This window comes from Gastrolobium bilobum, unplaced genomic scaffold (assembly GCF_033153095.1).
Source record: "Gastrolobium bilobum isolate Gb01-03AN ecotype WA unplaced genomic scaffold, APGP_CSIRO_Gbil_v1 utg29262, whole genome shotgun sequence".
NCBI classification, from domain to species: Eukaryota; Viridiplantae; Streptophyta; class Magnoliopsida; order Fabales; family Fabaceae; genus Gastrolobium; species Gastrolobium bilobum.
Window position 1 is genome coordinate 39809 of NW_026895682.1, and position 16286 is coordinate 56094.

The 16286-nt window shown below is 33.6% G+C and overlaps 2 protein-coding genes across 3 annotated transcripts; one reads left to right on the forward strand and one right to left on the reverse strand.

The window, feature by feature from the left end:
• The first annotated feature begins 3969 nt into the window (after nt 1-3969).
• LOC133289476 (polyol transporter 5-like) lies at nt 3970-6341 on the forward strand. Its single transcript, XM_061487409.1, has 3 exons — nt 3970-4183; nt 4334-4680; nt 5129-6341. The coding sequence occupies exons 1-3, from the start codon at nt 4054-4056 to the stop codon at nt 6221-6223; spliced, it is 1572 nt and encodes a 523-aa protein (XP_061343393.1). The 5' UTR covers nt 3970-4053; the 3' UTR covers nt 6224-6341.
• Nucleotides 6342-6739: 398 nt separating this feature from the next.
• Nucleotides 6740-13844, reverse strand: LOC133289480 (epimerase family protein SDR39U1 homolog, chloroplastic). Of its 2 annotated transcripts, none has more exons than XM_061487433.1 (13): nt 13595-13844; nt 13444-13488; nt 12752-12827; nt 12235-12294; nt 11789-11907; nt 11284-11328; nt 11051-11129; nt 10792-10853; nt 9838-9940; nt 8031-8091; nt 7661-7731; nt 7099-7238; nt 6740-6999 (listed from the first exon to the last, which is right to left on the reverse strand). In XM_061487433.1, the coding sequence occupies exons 1-13, from the start codon at nt 13670-13672 to the stop codon at nt 6898-6900; spliced, it is 1041 nt and encodes a 346-aa protein (XP_061343417.1). In that variant the 5' UTR covers nt 13673-13844; the 3' UTR covers nt 6740-6897. The 2 variants fall into 2 exon arrangements, with proteins under 2 accessions (XP_061343417.1, XP_061343407.1); XM_061487423.1 differs by having other exon boundaries at nt 13444-13497; nt 13595-13840.
• Between the last annotated feature and the right edge of the window lie 2442 nt (nt 13845-16286).

The window sequence follows — 16286 nt, forward strand, 5'->3', positions numbered from 1 at the left end:
CTTTTCAAACTATATTTATGAGGTTTAAGGGAAATGTATTGGGAGGTAAGGTTATTACCTTTTCATTAACTAAATTTCATTGAAAACTAGTTAATAATAAGATTTTTTTTTTTTGGGTACTAATAAGATATTTTTTTAAATAGCTCACTAAATGAACTAGCCGAGTTTTTTTTAAGGATAATGATTTTTTTCCTTCACATTAGAAAATAAACAGTTCTCATACATACATTAAATTCTGAGCTTTTTTTATATATAAATTATACCGTTGAGTTTTATAATCTCACTATGTTCCTTTCTGGGATGGAGTCATTGTATGGGTTATACCTCGAACAGAGATAAAGACCAAGCTAGAAGGCACTGTCCCAAGTATGAATATTAACGGGTGATAATGGGGGAGGAGGGAGAGTATGAGTATGTGACTCAAGGAATATGGACAGAATAATGATACATAAGATACCCCTCCTTGTGTGTGGAGAGGGGTATTTATAGGGGAAGGAGATGTCGATCCTGTGCGGGTTGGTGAGAGGAGATCAACCCTCCTTGGGATCAGTTAAGGGTGACTGACATTACTATGATAACAGTGATGCAACTCTTGTAACCGACGATGTCAGTGCATGACAATGAGGTAGTTACTATTTATAGTGTCTGAAGTGATCTCTCATAAAGTTAAAGTTTCAAGATGAGATATTTTGATATTTCACCTAAATAACGTAGTCGCCTTGGAGACAAAGAGAATGGAGGGTTGATGGGAGTGATATAGATAAGGAAAAAAGATTTAGACTTTGGTCACTGGATCATATGGCATTGGGCCTTCAGAACATAAATCAATGGCCCTTTTTTTTTGCCAGGAAAGCATTTATTTTCTCCAGGAGAAAACCATTGCCTTTTTTAATCAGCAATGATAGCAAGACTATTCTGGATTGACATACGCTTTATTACTATTTTACAATATTTTTTGTAATTTATACTCTCATGTTCAGAAACCAAAAAGATGCAACTACTATACTGGGATTGCACTGAGCAAAGCTGTAACTCAAATTGTACCCGTGATAGAATAGAACTCTTCAATTTCCTTATCTATAATGACAGTACGTGGTCAACAGGTCAAGCTTCTACATTGGGGTCCATTTAATTTGTCATATTCCTAATCAATAAGGGAACATAGTGAGTCTGTTTGTCATTTTCCTTATCTACAATGACATATACGTATGTTTGTTCATTTCCCTTCTGGTCCATTTAAAAAGTACTCTTCAATTTCCTTATCTACAATGACATATACGTATGTTTGTTCTTTTAAATAAAATTGTGTAAGATAAAATTGACAAAAAATTAGTAGTAAAGATATCCTACTCTATAATTAATACGTATCATTGGAAAACGATCAGATTCGTTAATTTGGGAAAGCATTTTAAAGATATACAACAGTTACTTATTACTACTGGGAATTGAAATAATAAATAATAATTAAATTAGAGCCGTGTCGTTCATATTAGTTTATGGGAAAATGATATTGTAACAATCAAATTGTGTTACTATTATGTTACTATCAATCAAATTCATCGTTAGATCGATTATATTAATCTAACGGTTATATTTATTTTCATATTTGTATGGTTACGATTCTCCATATTTAAACTGAAAGCATTAAATATGAGAAATCATAACTATATAAAGGTGAAAATAAATATAAAGTATTAAATTTGGAAAATCATGACCATATAAAGATGGAAATAAACATAACCGTTGGCTATGTAGCACCGATACTGACACGGGACACGTGACACGATACGACACGACACTCCGACACGTTAATTCTAAAAAATATTAGATTTCGACACGTTAGGACACGTTTTGATATTAAATAATATTTTTAATTTATGTAGTGTATATTATATTAAATATTCAATAATTTAATAAAAAACGAAAATAAATTTATAATATTCATCAATTTTGCAAAAAAAACATAAGATTTTCCCAAATATTTATATTAAATTCAATATAATGGTAATCGTAATCCAACGAATCTAATAGTTGGAATTAAAAACTCAACGCAACGTAACCTTTGAACCTTTTTTTGAATTTCTATAACGCGTGTTGGAGTGTCGGGAAGTGTCGGAGTGTCGGAGAGTGTCGGGAAGTGTCGGACACGACACGTCAAGGTTTTAGAAGTGTCGGTGCTTCATAGACCGTTGGATTAACATAATCGATCTAACGGTGAAATTGATTGATAGTAACTTGATAGTAACACAACTTAGTTGTTACAATATCTTTCCCCTAGTTTATGAATGATAAAGATACGACACAAGTTTTTAAAAGGATTAGTGTTTATGATATTGTAAGAGATAATTTTATTTTTTAATGCAAGTATATGGAGTCCATATTTCTCTCTCTCTTCTTTTCTTTTCGTATTTCCTTACATAAAATTCTATACTTTTACGAGTGTGGTAAGAAATATAACATGATAAATATTAATTCTGTTTTTAAAATATACATTCCGTCGTTAATCCTTAAGGAAATTATAGACTAATTCAACTGATAACATGTATAAGATTTTTTGTGATAATTTTTATTTTTCAAATACTAATGTTACAGATACTATAATATTTTCAGGAATTAAATTAAAATTCTATTTAAATAATCATTGCGCGTTTCTTTGGTTACAATCGATGTTATTAAATTTGGATCGGTTATAGAACTGATTGAGATACTGGGTCACTGGTTCAATCAGTGAGTCACCGATTCAACTGCATGACCCGATAAATATATGTAAATCTATAATTTATATTAAAAAATATAAATATACTTAAATACCTGTAAAAAAAATATCAATTTCAGATATTTTAATATGAAAAATAATAAATTACACATAATTGTCCAATAAAAGAGTAATCAAACATATAATATTTGTTATACTGATGTTTCTGGTTCAGTAAACAATATTTTTAACTATAAATCAAATCAAAATTCTCTACATATTACATAACAAAGATAATATTAGTGTTGCAGGTACATAATTTACGTAAATTAATAAGCTACAAATCAATCAAATATTTTAAAAGAATAAATTAGTGTATTTTTTTAACAAATCAAGCCATGACACTGGTTGAATCGATCAGATCATTAATTTTTATTAAAACCCATCGAATCACGCCAATCTTATAATACGACCGATCCAATATAAAAATCCGATCGATACATGTCCAATTTATCAGTTTCGACTTAACCTGAGTGAATCGATTCGATTTTTATAATATTCATTACAATTATTGGCACATTTTTTTGTTTGGTTACAATTATTGGACATTTTAGTCAAGAGCTAAGAGTGGACCACAATCCACACTCACAGGCTGAAAATCGGGAAATGGGGCTTGTACTAGCTCACATGTCACATACGTTCCCACCCATCTTTGATAAGAGTGGAATGGTTAGATTATTATTTTTTAAATAATTGAAAACACGCAGTCATTTTTTTTAGGTTTAATGTATGAAATACTTTTATTTTTGGCACATATAAAATATGTGAGTCTCATATTTTTTTTTTATCTCTTTTCTCTTCATACGGTGAATATTAAATATTTTTATATATATATATAAAAGATAAAATTATTTTCTGTAACATGAGAAATATTAAATTATCAAATATTATTTTTAGTGAATATAAATTAAGGATAAGTTATTTTACTTATTTTTTTAATGCCTATCTTGCTGCTTTTCACTCTTCAATATATTTATATCAAAATATCAACTAACTTTTATTATTTCTTTCTCCTCATGATATAACAATATTGGAAATTGATAAATAACATTAAAAAAAAATAGATAAAATAATCTATAAGTGTAATTACAAATAGTGTCAAAATAATATAATAACAGAAAATTAATGACTTGATTCAATTAAAAACAACCTGACGGACTAACTCATTCTAACCCATGACAACTCTATTTTATGTAACTTAAATTTATGAGTTAATGGATTGAATTTGTGAGTCAATCCCTGAAGAAATGGACCAGTTAAATAGAATGCTTTCGTGACCAAATCCAAATTACTCAAAGATGGCTGAAGCTGAAGCAGCAGCTCGGAAAACTATACAGGATTTTGATCCTCAAAAGAAGCCCAAAAGGAACAAGTATGCCTTTGCTTGTGCAATTTTGGCTTCCATGACTTCCATCCTACTCGGTTACGGTGAGTCATATATATAAAAAGTAACCATTCATTTCTGTTACTCTAACTACCATTAGGTTGTCTAGTACCGCTGCATGCGTGAAATTATCATAGTATATGCTGAAAACGTTGTGAAACCCATTTAATTAACTTGGGCATACGATGTTACAGATATTGGTGTGATGAGTGGAGCAGCCATCTATATAAAAAGAGACCTCAAAATCACCGACGTTCAAATCGAAATCCTCTCCGGCATCATAAACCTCTACTCTCCCATAGGCTCTTTCATCGCCGGCAGAACCTCCGATTGGATCGGTCGGCGTTACACGATTGTCCTCGCCGGCGTCATCTTCTTCGCCGGAGCAATCCTTATGGGATTTTCTCCCAACTATGCATTTCTCATGTTTGGTCGCTTCGTCGCCGGCATCGGAATCGGTTTCGCCTTCCTCATTGGCCCCGTTTACACTTCCGAAATCTCCCCAACTTCCTCACGTGGCTTCCTCACTTCCTTGCCTGAGGTGCTTTTTTCGTTTTATATATATATATATGGGATAGGATCCATTGACACTGGTGTCAAATTTTGAAATTTGACACCAAATCCTAACCGTTGATTTCCGCCAATCAACGGTTATCATTTATTGGCAATTGATGATTATATATATATATATATATATATATATATAGATTCAGTGATTGTACAGGATGTAAAAATGGGTACAGTTGCACTATCTTCTTTCGCGAGAACACAATTATAGTAAAATTATAACTGTTCTCCCGGAAAAACAACATTGTAGTAAAATTATAACTGTTCTCGTAATATTTTTTGCACTATGTTCTCGCGGAAAAACGTAGTGCACTAATTTCATTTTTTTCTATATATATATATATACTCATATATACTCTTTTGTCCTCTCTTTTTTTATTTTTAATCTTCAGCAATTAAATTAAATGATGCGTTATTTTCAGGTATTTCTCAACGGAGGGATTTTAATTGGATATATATCAAACTATGCATTTTCTAAGTTGCCACTGCGCTTGGGTTGGCGATTAATGCTTGGAATCGGTGCAATTCCTTCTATATTCTTAGCTGTTGCAGTGTTAGCCATGCCCGAGTCACCTAGGTGGCTCGTTGCTAAGGGTAGATTAGGGGAAGCCACGAAAGTTCTCAACAAAATCTCAGATTCTAAGGAAGAGGCTCAGCTAAGGCTAACTGATATTAAACAAACGGCTGGGATCCCCCAAGACTGCAACGAAGACGACGTCGTTGCAGTAACCAAACAAGTTCAAGGCAAAGGCGTATGGAAAGAACTGTTGCTTCATCCAACGCCCGCGGTTCGTCACATTTTTATTGCGTCCCTTGGGATTCACTTCTTCGCACAAGCTACTGGCATAGACGCTGTCGTTTTGTATAGTCCCAGAATCTTCGACAAGGCTGGGATCAAGTCCGATAGGAATAAGCTTCTCGCAACGGTAGCCGTTGGATTCGTGAAGACCATCTTCATCTTGGTGGCTACGTTTTTGTTGGACCGGGTCGGGCGGCGCGTGTTGCTGTTGAGCAGTGTTGGCGGGTTGGTAGTCTCGCTTGTAACGCTTGCGGTTAGTCTCACTATTGTGGATCATTCGCGCACCACGCTAACGTGGGCCATTGGGCTCAGCGTAGCTGCGGTGTTATCATATGTGGGCACGTTCTCTATTGGGTCGGGTCCCATCACGTGGGTTTATAGCTCGGAGATTTTTCCGCTCAGGCTGCGCGCTCAGGGTGTGGCGATTGGAGCTGTGGTGAATAGGGTCACCAGTGGGGTTATCTCAATGACTTTTCTGTCCCTCTCTAAAGCCATCACCATTGGGGGCGCTTTCTTTCTTTTTGCGGGAATTGCAATTGCCGCGTGGATCTTTCACTATACTCTGCTCCCTGAAACACGAGGCAAGACTCTTGAGGAAATAGAAGGGTCTTTCGGTAATTTCAGCAGTAAACCAAACACCAGTGACGCCGCCGCCGACGGAGCCAACGGTAACGGCCAAATCCAATTAAGTACCAATGCCCAGACTTTGACAAGTTAGGATTTATAGCTTTCAATGTAAATGTTTGTACCTCAATAAACAAATTAAAAAAAAAAAAACTAATAAATTGTTGGATAAAAGTTATGGATAAACTTGTGCCCGACATACTTTAAAATATTACACCAATTTTTGTTTTTTTCATAAATTTACACAAATATTTTTTTAAATTTTTTTGGATAATTGTTGGAGATAAATGGATAATTTTATATAATACTCAATATAATAACTTTTTGTTGTCTTTAAAATAGAATTTGAAAGAGAAAATAATGAGCACGGGACAAGCTGGGAAAGAGCTTGACTCAGTTGTGTATTAAAGGATAATTAGAAAAAAAATTCGGACTGAAAAGGAAAATAAAAGTGGTGTTTTGGCCTCTTTCAGCTCACTTTCTAAATGTGCATTGTAATTGCGTTGCAACGTTGTTCAATTATTAATTGTTAACGACAACGGATATTGTAAACGATCAATTGCAGTGTCGATTACAAAAGCTAGCTCTAGGAAGATATGGATAATGGCAAATGGTGGAACAATCATGATAATTAACTAAATTCAACCACAATTTAGAGGTATACAGATTTCAAAAATCTCAATACGGTGAATGCCACCAATGTCTTGGCAACGAGAGTGCATGAGTCCAAAGAATAAAGAATATGACAATTTCTATGCTAAAATTGCTTCACGAAAGAATTGCCTTAAGGGCATCCTTCACGTAAGAATATTTGAATGGGAAACCCAACTTCTTGGCTTGAGTAGGTAGCACCCTCTGCCCTTCTAAAACCTACAAAGAGAGATTAACGGTGCATTTCAAGAAATTCATAGTAGAATATATATAGACTGAAGACAAATTAACCAGAGATGATGACTCCTTAGTCCTTACCACAGAAGCACCTTCTCCAAGAACAGCTTTGAGTGCAAAGTCGGGTACGGGCAGCCATGAGGGACGACCCAAGACATGTCCCAGCTGGTCACACAACTCTGACAATTTCACAGGATTTGGTGCGGTTCCATTGATAACTCCTGATACAAACATTCATAAACATTGATTCATGACAATGCTCTAATTGTGACCACTTAGTATATCATCTAAATAATTAATTCAATCCAAAATCTTAGGTTGTCAAGTGAGCTTATTAATGGTTTTTATATTTCTCTAACAATCAGAATCAAAACCGAAGTCATTAAAAAGAAAATATAACCATTCAAAATGGAAATATATCCATTGTGATAATTGGTGAAGCGAGGGCTAGATGGCAGTAATATCAAAGGAAAAGCACAATTTACAGTTTAATTGTTGCGGGAGGTTAATGTAATACATGGAAAATGGATTATCAGATTAAAACAAGTCTATGCTATACAATCTCCAGGATCCATTATTTGTTTCGCAATTTTTTAAGAATTTTGATATATTTCACTTTGGAGATATGGGAGTGAATAATCACCTTTGTAAGATGGATTTGATAGTGCTTCATATATTAAATTGACAATGTCATCCAAATGAATCCAGGAGAACCTGTATGAAAAAAATAAAAGGCCACGCAATCATAACATCTACCCATAAATCAAGACGCAACCAAAACCCAATTCATAACACATTTGCACTCTAACATTAGTAAATTGAATTTAATATGAGAAATAACTACATGTCATATCAAAGACAGCCTAGCTGTAAATAGAGTTGTTTTGCATTATACACATTACACAACACACCGGGGTGGAGTTGGAAATTGCTTCATGAATCTAGTGTCTAAGTAATCGATTAACAGAACTACAAAGCAACCTCTTACAAGCGCAAGAAACTGAGTGAAATACCACTGTTTTCCAGAGCCTAGAGGTCCACCAGCAAACATCATGAAGATAGGTATCATTTTAGCTGCAGAGACTCAAAGATTAAATTATCAGTTAAACCCAGACAATATCATGAATTTCAAGAATTACAAATCATTATAGATATTTTTTTTTTGTATGATAAAACAGCTAGTATTACACAAAAGGGCTTTTTGACCACTATAGCCTTTTTTTTAATAATTAATTATCAAATTGACCCTATTTATAAACTATTTCAAAAATTTAACCTCCTCAGAAAACATAACACCAATCTGCTCCTGTTTGACCGTTGACCATGAAGCCTACCCGGTATATCCCTCCCTACCCGGGTATATTTCTTGAATCTGGAAAAAGTTTGAATTATTTACCCGGGTAGGGAGAAGTGTACCCGGGTAAATAATCATATATTTAAGAGGTTCTGGTCTATGTTATGAGGCTTCTGGTACTAGTGATTTGGGTTTGCGATGACAGTGAGACTATTAAAACTAAGGATGATGGTGTGTTCAAGAAGGAGCTACGAGTCCTTTCTTCTTTCAGTCCCTGTATTCTCTCTTCTCCTCCAACTCTAATTTTTCATTTTTTTTTTTGGTCTTCCATGGTGAAGGGAATTGTGAGGTTAATGGTGGTTGAGGATGGAAGAATGGGTAGGTCTCTTCCCCTCTTCCCTTGGTTTTTCTTCACTCAAATAAAAATTGAGGCTCCCCTTAGATAAAAATATCACTCCCCTTTTTTTTCTGAATCGATCGCCCTCCTTATATAAAAATAACTTCCGCTCCCTCTTCGTGGCTTCTTCCTTTTTTTTCTTTTTTTTAAACCTGATGCCTCTCTTTTTATCATACTTTAGACATAGTTTGTTTTTTATGTGGGTTATTGCCAAGGTTGACCAAGCTTGGGTCTTTTTCTATATCCTCTCCCATGCTCCATTCCTGCTCCCTATCCTTTCACGCTTCCCATCCTCTGTTGGAATTTCCTTTGTTATACAGTAAATTTTTTTTTTAACATTAGCCATGACAATCTTCTGCTCCAAAGCCTGCACCCTTATTCTGATTATATAGCATCTTTAGGCTTTGTAGAGATAAACCTTCCCCTTTTAATGTTTGATTTCTTTGAGCCTCTTTGATCCTTGCACCCTCTTGTTTCATGCTTAGAAAAAAGATTCTAAAGCTACCAACTTTCCCTCCTCTTTTCTATAGCTATTTTTGACTAACCCATCTGATTACTTTTGTTCAGTGTGCGCAGGTAGGATTTGTCTTCTTGCAAAGAGAAGTTGACCCAACAAGCCATCGAACATTTAGCTGAAAATATCACCTTTGATTTTACTGACTTTTGCATAATGAGATTCCCATAATATTCCATATTTTCTCTGCTTCTTTATAACCCATAATCATATAAATAATCAATCGGCATGAAAGGGTATGATTATTTACCCGGGTACACCCCTCTCTATCCGGGTAAATAATTCAAACTTTTTCCAGATACAAGAAATATACCCGGGTAGGGAGGGGTGTACCCGGGTAGGCTTCATGGTCAACGGTCAAACAGGGGCAGATTGGTGTTATGTTTTCTGAAGACGTTAAATTTTTTAAAAAGTTTATAAATAGGGTCAATTTGATAATTAATTATTAAAAAAAGGCTATAGTGGTGAAAAAGCCTACACAAAAGATTTTGCAAGACCCTCCTATTCAGAAGCCTAACACATTAACACACCATAAAGCCTAACTAGATAAGTGGATAATATTGGATGTCAAATAGTAAATTCAAGGCCAGAAGAATGTAGTCAAAAAGTCAATACCTAGTGCTCCACCATCTTTACCAAGAACAACACCAATGCGAATTAGAGCCACTCTAACATCTCCATTTACCCTTAGGGCTGTTGATTCCCATTCTCTACAAACCTGAAAAGATGTGACAGTTTTGGTCAATGCAATCTTGAAGCTACAATTGTACATTGCAAAATGTTTCACCTATTCGAAAAACATCTTAAGGGCTATTATTCATTTATTAAGACTTCAAGTTCCACAGTATTTCAAGCCAAAAGGGAAACTGACTGGAATCCACTAATTCTAACAAATATGCACAATTTGGCAGCTACACTTACATACTTCAATTCAAAATCTCAGTTTAATGGTTATGTAATCACAAAAATTAATTCATCCCTAAGTTCTAGAGGATCAAAAGAATGTTTATTTAGTAAATTAAGAAGAAAAACATAACTAGATGAACCCTATGGACGTGTACTGGACATTTCTAAGGTTCAAGTCTCAAATTTCATATCATTTGTCTGGGACTCATGACCAAAGAAGGAGCTTGTCGTGATTTTGAAGTAGAAATTGAGTTCATTGTTGCAATTTTAACAAATTAATATATTTTGTAGGCGTTTTCAAGTGACTTAAATACCCAAAACCAAGGTAGACCAGTTTCAATAACCTTTTTGACTAGAAAATATCAATTCCATTGAACTGAATTCCCAGAAACAGCCTTTTCAAAGGAAAAATAGACAAAAAAGCTAAGTATGTAGTACATCCATTAAAACTACAATGTTTGTAACTCCATCTATTAAGAGATTCAACACCATCTTTTTAAGAAAACATTAAACAAGAAAGATCAATATCCATGAGAAATTCTTGAGTAGTACTCTCAAAATATTCCTTCAGCAAAGCAAACTTGATTTTCCTATTTTATTATGAGATTTTAAGATCTAACATTTTTTGCTATGGTAACAGCAATTTTTATTTTTATTTTTTACCTCAGCCAAGTAATCCCTTCCTGATGGACTTTGTTCATCAAAGACTTGCGTCTCACTGGTGCCTGAACATAGTGAAGTGAAAAGAAAATGAAAGACGTATTTTATACACAAAATCATGCATAGTCATTAAACAATTCAGTGATCATAAAATATGCTTAAAAAATATTCACATTTGCTAACCAAAGCATTTACAACCAACGATGATATTAATTAACAAACAAGAAACCAGTAGAGAACCAGTTTTGGCATACAAACATACCATAATAGCCAACAGCTGTTGCACTAACCAAAACTTTAGGTCGAATTTCATCTGGTGCACTGTTTATCAATTCTACAACCTTTGCTATGAAGTGAATAGGTCAGAGGAAGAATAAGCAATGGTTCATGTAAATAACTGTATCTTATGTTGATGCATATATAATTTTTACCAAAAGAAAATTAAAAAAAATTATATTTATTTTCATCTTCCTTCAACGGGAAATGTATGCTTACCTTTGATGTCACTCTAATCCTGCTCTGCTTGATTTCTTTCTTTATCTGCAGCATTAAAACAAATGTATTCCTTTTGGAGTTATGCATGTGCTCATTTTATCAGCACCCAAATGCAGGAGAATAAAGACAGATAAAAAGACAAACAGAGTATACTGTATGTATTGACTGTTAATGGGATCTAAGAAATAATGTTCAGCTGTTTACACTTTACACCAGTGTTCAGGACAGCAAAAATCGCCAATATATACATTGATATACTATTGATCATTTGAGAGTGTAGGATATATATATATATATAAATTTTGTTATTTCAATAAAACTTCCAAAAATATAAAGGTTGCCAAGGTTTCCTGCACAATTGGAAAAGAAAGACATGCATGGCAGCAAGCAGACAATGAACTCAAATTAGTTCTAACAGAGGCAAGGCAAAAAATAACTACAAACTAGGTGTAAGTTCAAGTCTAAATCATTTAAATAGTGGAAGTGATAAGAACATGACAATAACCTCAGAAGACCATCTGGTACTGATGGGCAATCCAGCCAAATTCACAACTCCCGTTGAGCCCTGAATGCTATCTTTCCATTCTGGCTCCTCTGCAATCTTAATTCCTGGAAAGTCTTTTACTGGAAATACGAGGGCAGAGTTAACAAGTTAATCCAAAGTGTAGAAAATGTCTGACATAGAGCCTGGTTGTGCAGAAAATTATTAATTTTTCTACCATTATGAGGAAGATAAAACTAGAATTTAATACTGGTGGAATCCAAATTATGTAGGAATTAACACCAACAACAAATATTGTATTTATAAATTGAAGGTACTCTGCCCTTAGTGAAGTTGAAGCGTCACTTTGATCTCTTGAAAAAGTTTCCAGTTGTGAAAGTTTTTGTGAGTATATGTTTTCGCAAACTGAGTGTTAATACAATTATTACATCAATTAATTACCTTCTTACCCGGAAAAACTGATTCTGCTTTAGATTTGGAGCGCGTCAAGACATGAACACTATGGTTGTCTGCAAATATTGTTAGTTAAGAACATAAAGTTACCTTAATTGTTATACATATACCAGCAGAAGCTGAGAGTTCAAATGATATAAATAGGCAAGCAAGAGATCTAAGAAAATCCAGGAATTCTACAGATTCATCATGCAGGGTATTGATATAAGGAAGCTATATTGTCCACATGATGCAACTATTAACCAGTTGCTTGACTTAAGAGGCTTGAAGTTTATACGTTGTATATATTTTGCAACATAAGAGAGGAACTAGGACGTGTACAGGATAACCACAATGCACCTTTCACAGTAAACGAAATACAGGAATGGAAAAATAAATTTGAAATCTAGATATATATGAGAGCACTAGGAAAATGCTTTATATTAACATACCAAAATAAAAGGGCATATAATCATATATCGTAAAGCAAATGTGAAAGGGCATAGTAAGTTAGAGCCTGAGATAGGGGATAACCTGCATGCAGCCTTTGCACCAACCTTCTACCTATAAAACCAGTTGCTCCAGTTACAGATATGATCATTTGATTTCCCTGCAAAAACAATTGAAGTGATAATGATCTTGAAGGAACCTAAACAACCAATTAGAAAAGCCAAACATAAAATTGTGAATATTTAAATAACATTCTTAATCTGCAAATTACTAATATAACATTTAATAGAGGTCATGCTTCCCAGACATACGGATGCCAAATGTAATATTGCGGACCTTAAAGTAATTATAAGTTATTACCAATGCTTAACAAGGTATACAAAGTTGCATAGCTCATCCCTTTTTAAATTCACGTGTTGAGATATTAAAATCATTAATGTAGTCTCACCCAACAGCTTAAGCTTTTGGGTTGAATTGGTTCTTTAAATTCACGGGTGGCACTCCATGAAAATGCAGCCAATGAAATACTTACTTAATTGGAATTTGGAACATTTAGAGCTTATTAATCCTAACCCAGTATCAGGTTTGTAAAAGCAAGGTCAAGAGAAGCCTAAGTTGATTATTAGAACACAAAATTAACAACAACTAGAACAGTCCCATTTACAATTATTATTATCCCTACAAGGGCAAAGAAAATAGTAGAATACCTTGACATGATGCAAAAGTTGGACAAAAACACCATTTGAAAAGACTATTCAGATGGGAAGCACACATACCTTGGAGTTTTTATCAGAGGCACACCAAACCCTGAACCTCCTAGCCTCCCTGGCCTAGTAAAATGGAATGGTTAGCCAATGCAACACTGAGAAAATGTATATAAAAGGAAAAGAATTTGATGGAATGAAGAATTGGAAAAAATGAACTCACTGAGAGGGGTCGAGGAAGATGAAGAGAAGGAGAAACGGTGTGTGACCACGTCAGAATTGTGGCTCCACAGATTTCCATTGATGAGATTTAACTGAGTTTGGTGTTGTACTTATTAGCAAGGAAAACCAAGATGATATTGCTCTTACTTTTCAGCAACAAAGATGGAGTGTGTGTAAATGAAATATTATTGTCTAGTTTCGTGTATAATCTGGAGCCACAGCAACCACCGTTTCTATATCCATCACTTATTTACTTACTTTTCTCGCTTTGAGTTGTACGACACTCGCAACAGTTCGTAAGCGAGGCCTTGTCGAGTATTTGTTTATTATTATTATTATTATTATTTATATTATCAATTGGTTTAAAGATTATTCGACTACTTCAATTTAAGCCGAATAAGATAGATAAACTACACAAATCTCACTATCAAATTTTAACATAATTTTGTCTTCAAACACTTCAACTCGAAATACTAATTAAACTAGAACAATCCTTTATCAATTGATTCACATTTTTTTGCGATTATTTATTTAATTTTCAAAACAGTATTTAATTATATTCCAAACAAGTTAACAAACGTTAATGAGCTTGTACCTTTAACTTGTCACCTTATCATCAAATGTTTATTTGCTTTTTTTATGGTTTTTTTTTTTCGCCGTCTACACATATTTTGATTATCTTATAATTTATGTTGCACCGATATTGATACGGGATACGGAACATAATATAAGACAATATTTTAATATGTTAATTTTAAAAAATATTAGATTTTGATACGTTAGGACACGTTTTGATATTAAATAATATTTTTAATTTATGTAGTGTATATTGTATTTAATATTCAATAATTTAACAAAAAAATGAAACTAAACTTATAATACCCCATCAATTTTACAAAAAAATATAAGATGTAAATATTTACTACAATATTTTTAAATTGAGATATATTTGGTATTTATTTTTAATTTTATTATATTAGTTTATTAAAATATCGATCAATTTTTTATGATATGTAATAAAATTTCAAATATTATAAATGTGGGAGCATATCAGAGTGTTGAGAAGTGTCGGTATATCGGATAGGACATATCAAATTTTTTGAAATGTCGATGTACCATCACTTATAACCATCAATAGCCATTGAAAAGTGATCATTGCAATTGCAAAAAATGTTGGGTCTATACCATATATAATTATGGTCCAACCGGTGATTGAAGAATAATTGTGACGGGATCTCTTCTACGCAGGATGGTCTTTGAGGGATCATGGTATTGATGCTGATGAAGTTTATTTGTTAGGGACATGTGAGGGTTGGCACCTGAAAAGACACTTTGATATTCAAGATAATTTTCTGAGCGATGATGTTAAGTAAATTGAAAAAAGATGATTATACATTGGCTTTGAATTTCTTTTTGACAATAACGGCATGATCTCTCTATGCTGTCTTAATATGGCAACTTACATAGATGGCTTTGGTGAGCCACAATACATAGATTTAGCTTGAATTTCATATATGTTCCATGGCTATTGGATATCAAGGAGAGCTCCAGATCAAAAGGTAACAAAATTCATGTATTTAAAAAACATTGTTGAAGGTTAATCTTATTCTAAGAGATTAGATTTTATTCACTAAACGAGAAACTTTTTTAAGGCTAATTAAGACTAATTTGCTCCAAGGGTGTGTGATGGATCAATGATTTAAGGCTTTGTTTATCCTTGAGATATTTAATCAAATCAATGATATATAACTACACTAATACTGTAATTCAATTAGTACTGACCTAGTATGCAAAACGCGAAATAAAAATAAAAATAAAAATAAAAATAAAAATAGAAGATATATAGGCTACATAGTTACGCTCGTATTGTTGACACAGTTTGCTTAAGCCACTAAAGCCACATTGATATTTAGATGTATAAGGCTGGGATTGAGGACATGGGACTAGAAGCTAAAGAGCTAACAGAATAATGGACGCAGTTATAATCCGAAGAATTGGTGAACCTAGAATTACCTCTAGCTATTTGCAGCAAATTTTCCATTGAATAATAGAAACGTAATTATGCAACATAATTTCAATCAGACTCGAGCAAAGCAAAAAATTAATAAGCAATTGGAATTGTAGAGGATCATCAAGGACGAAAAAGGGGAAAGCATATTCTGCCATCCAAGAAATGACAGCAAAAGAGCACGTCACCAAAAGCTTAAAATTAGAAAAATATCCTAACTCATTAAATTAGACGACACCACTTATGCCACGTGGGATTGACAGGGTCATAAAAAGATAAGCGTGGTTTAGATTTGAAGAATATTGAGTGGTTTTAAAGGGATAGAAAAGGATGACAGAGAGGCATAAATTCAGCCAGAATTCTCATCTTCCTTCATGGTCAGAGCTTCTCTTGATAGTTATTATCACTCTTATTTCAATTCTGTTTATCTTTCAATTATAGCTGAGTAAATTCGCTACACTTGTGTCATAAAAAGAAAAATTACCATACTCAAATACTATACCGAACTTAACTACTCCAAAAGTTCCCTTGTTGCTTAAAATTTCTGTCGAGTAAGATCATTTCATCTTCTCAGCTTACTTCAACAATCAAATGACTCAAAATGATATGATCTTAGAGTATAACCACGACTCAAAAAATGCTCTCTCTTGATTAGAAGGTCAATTATATAACTGAGAACACAAAG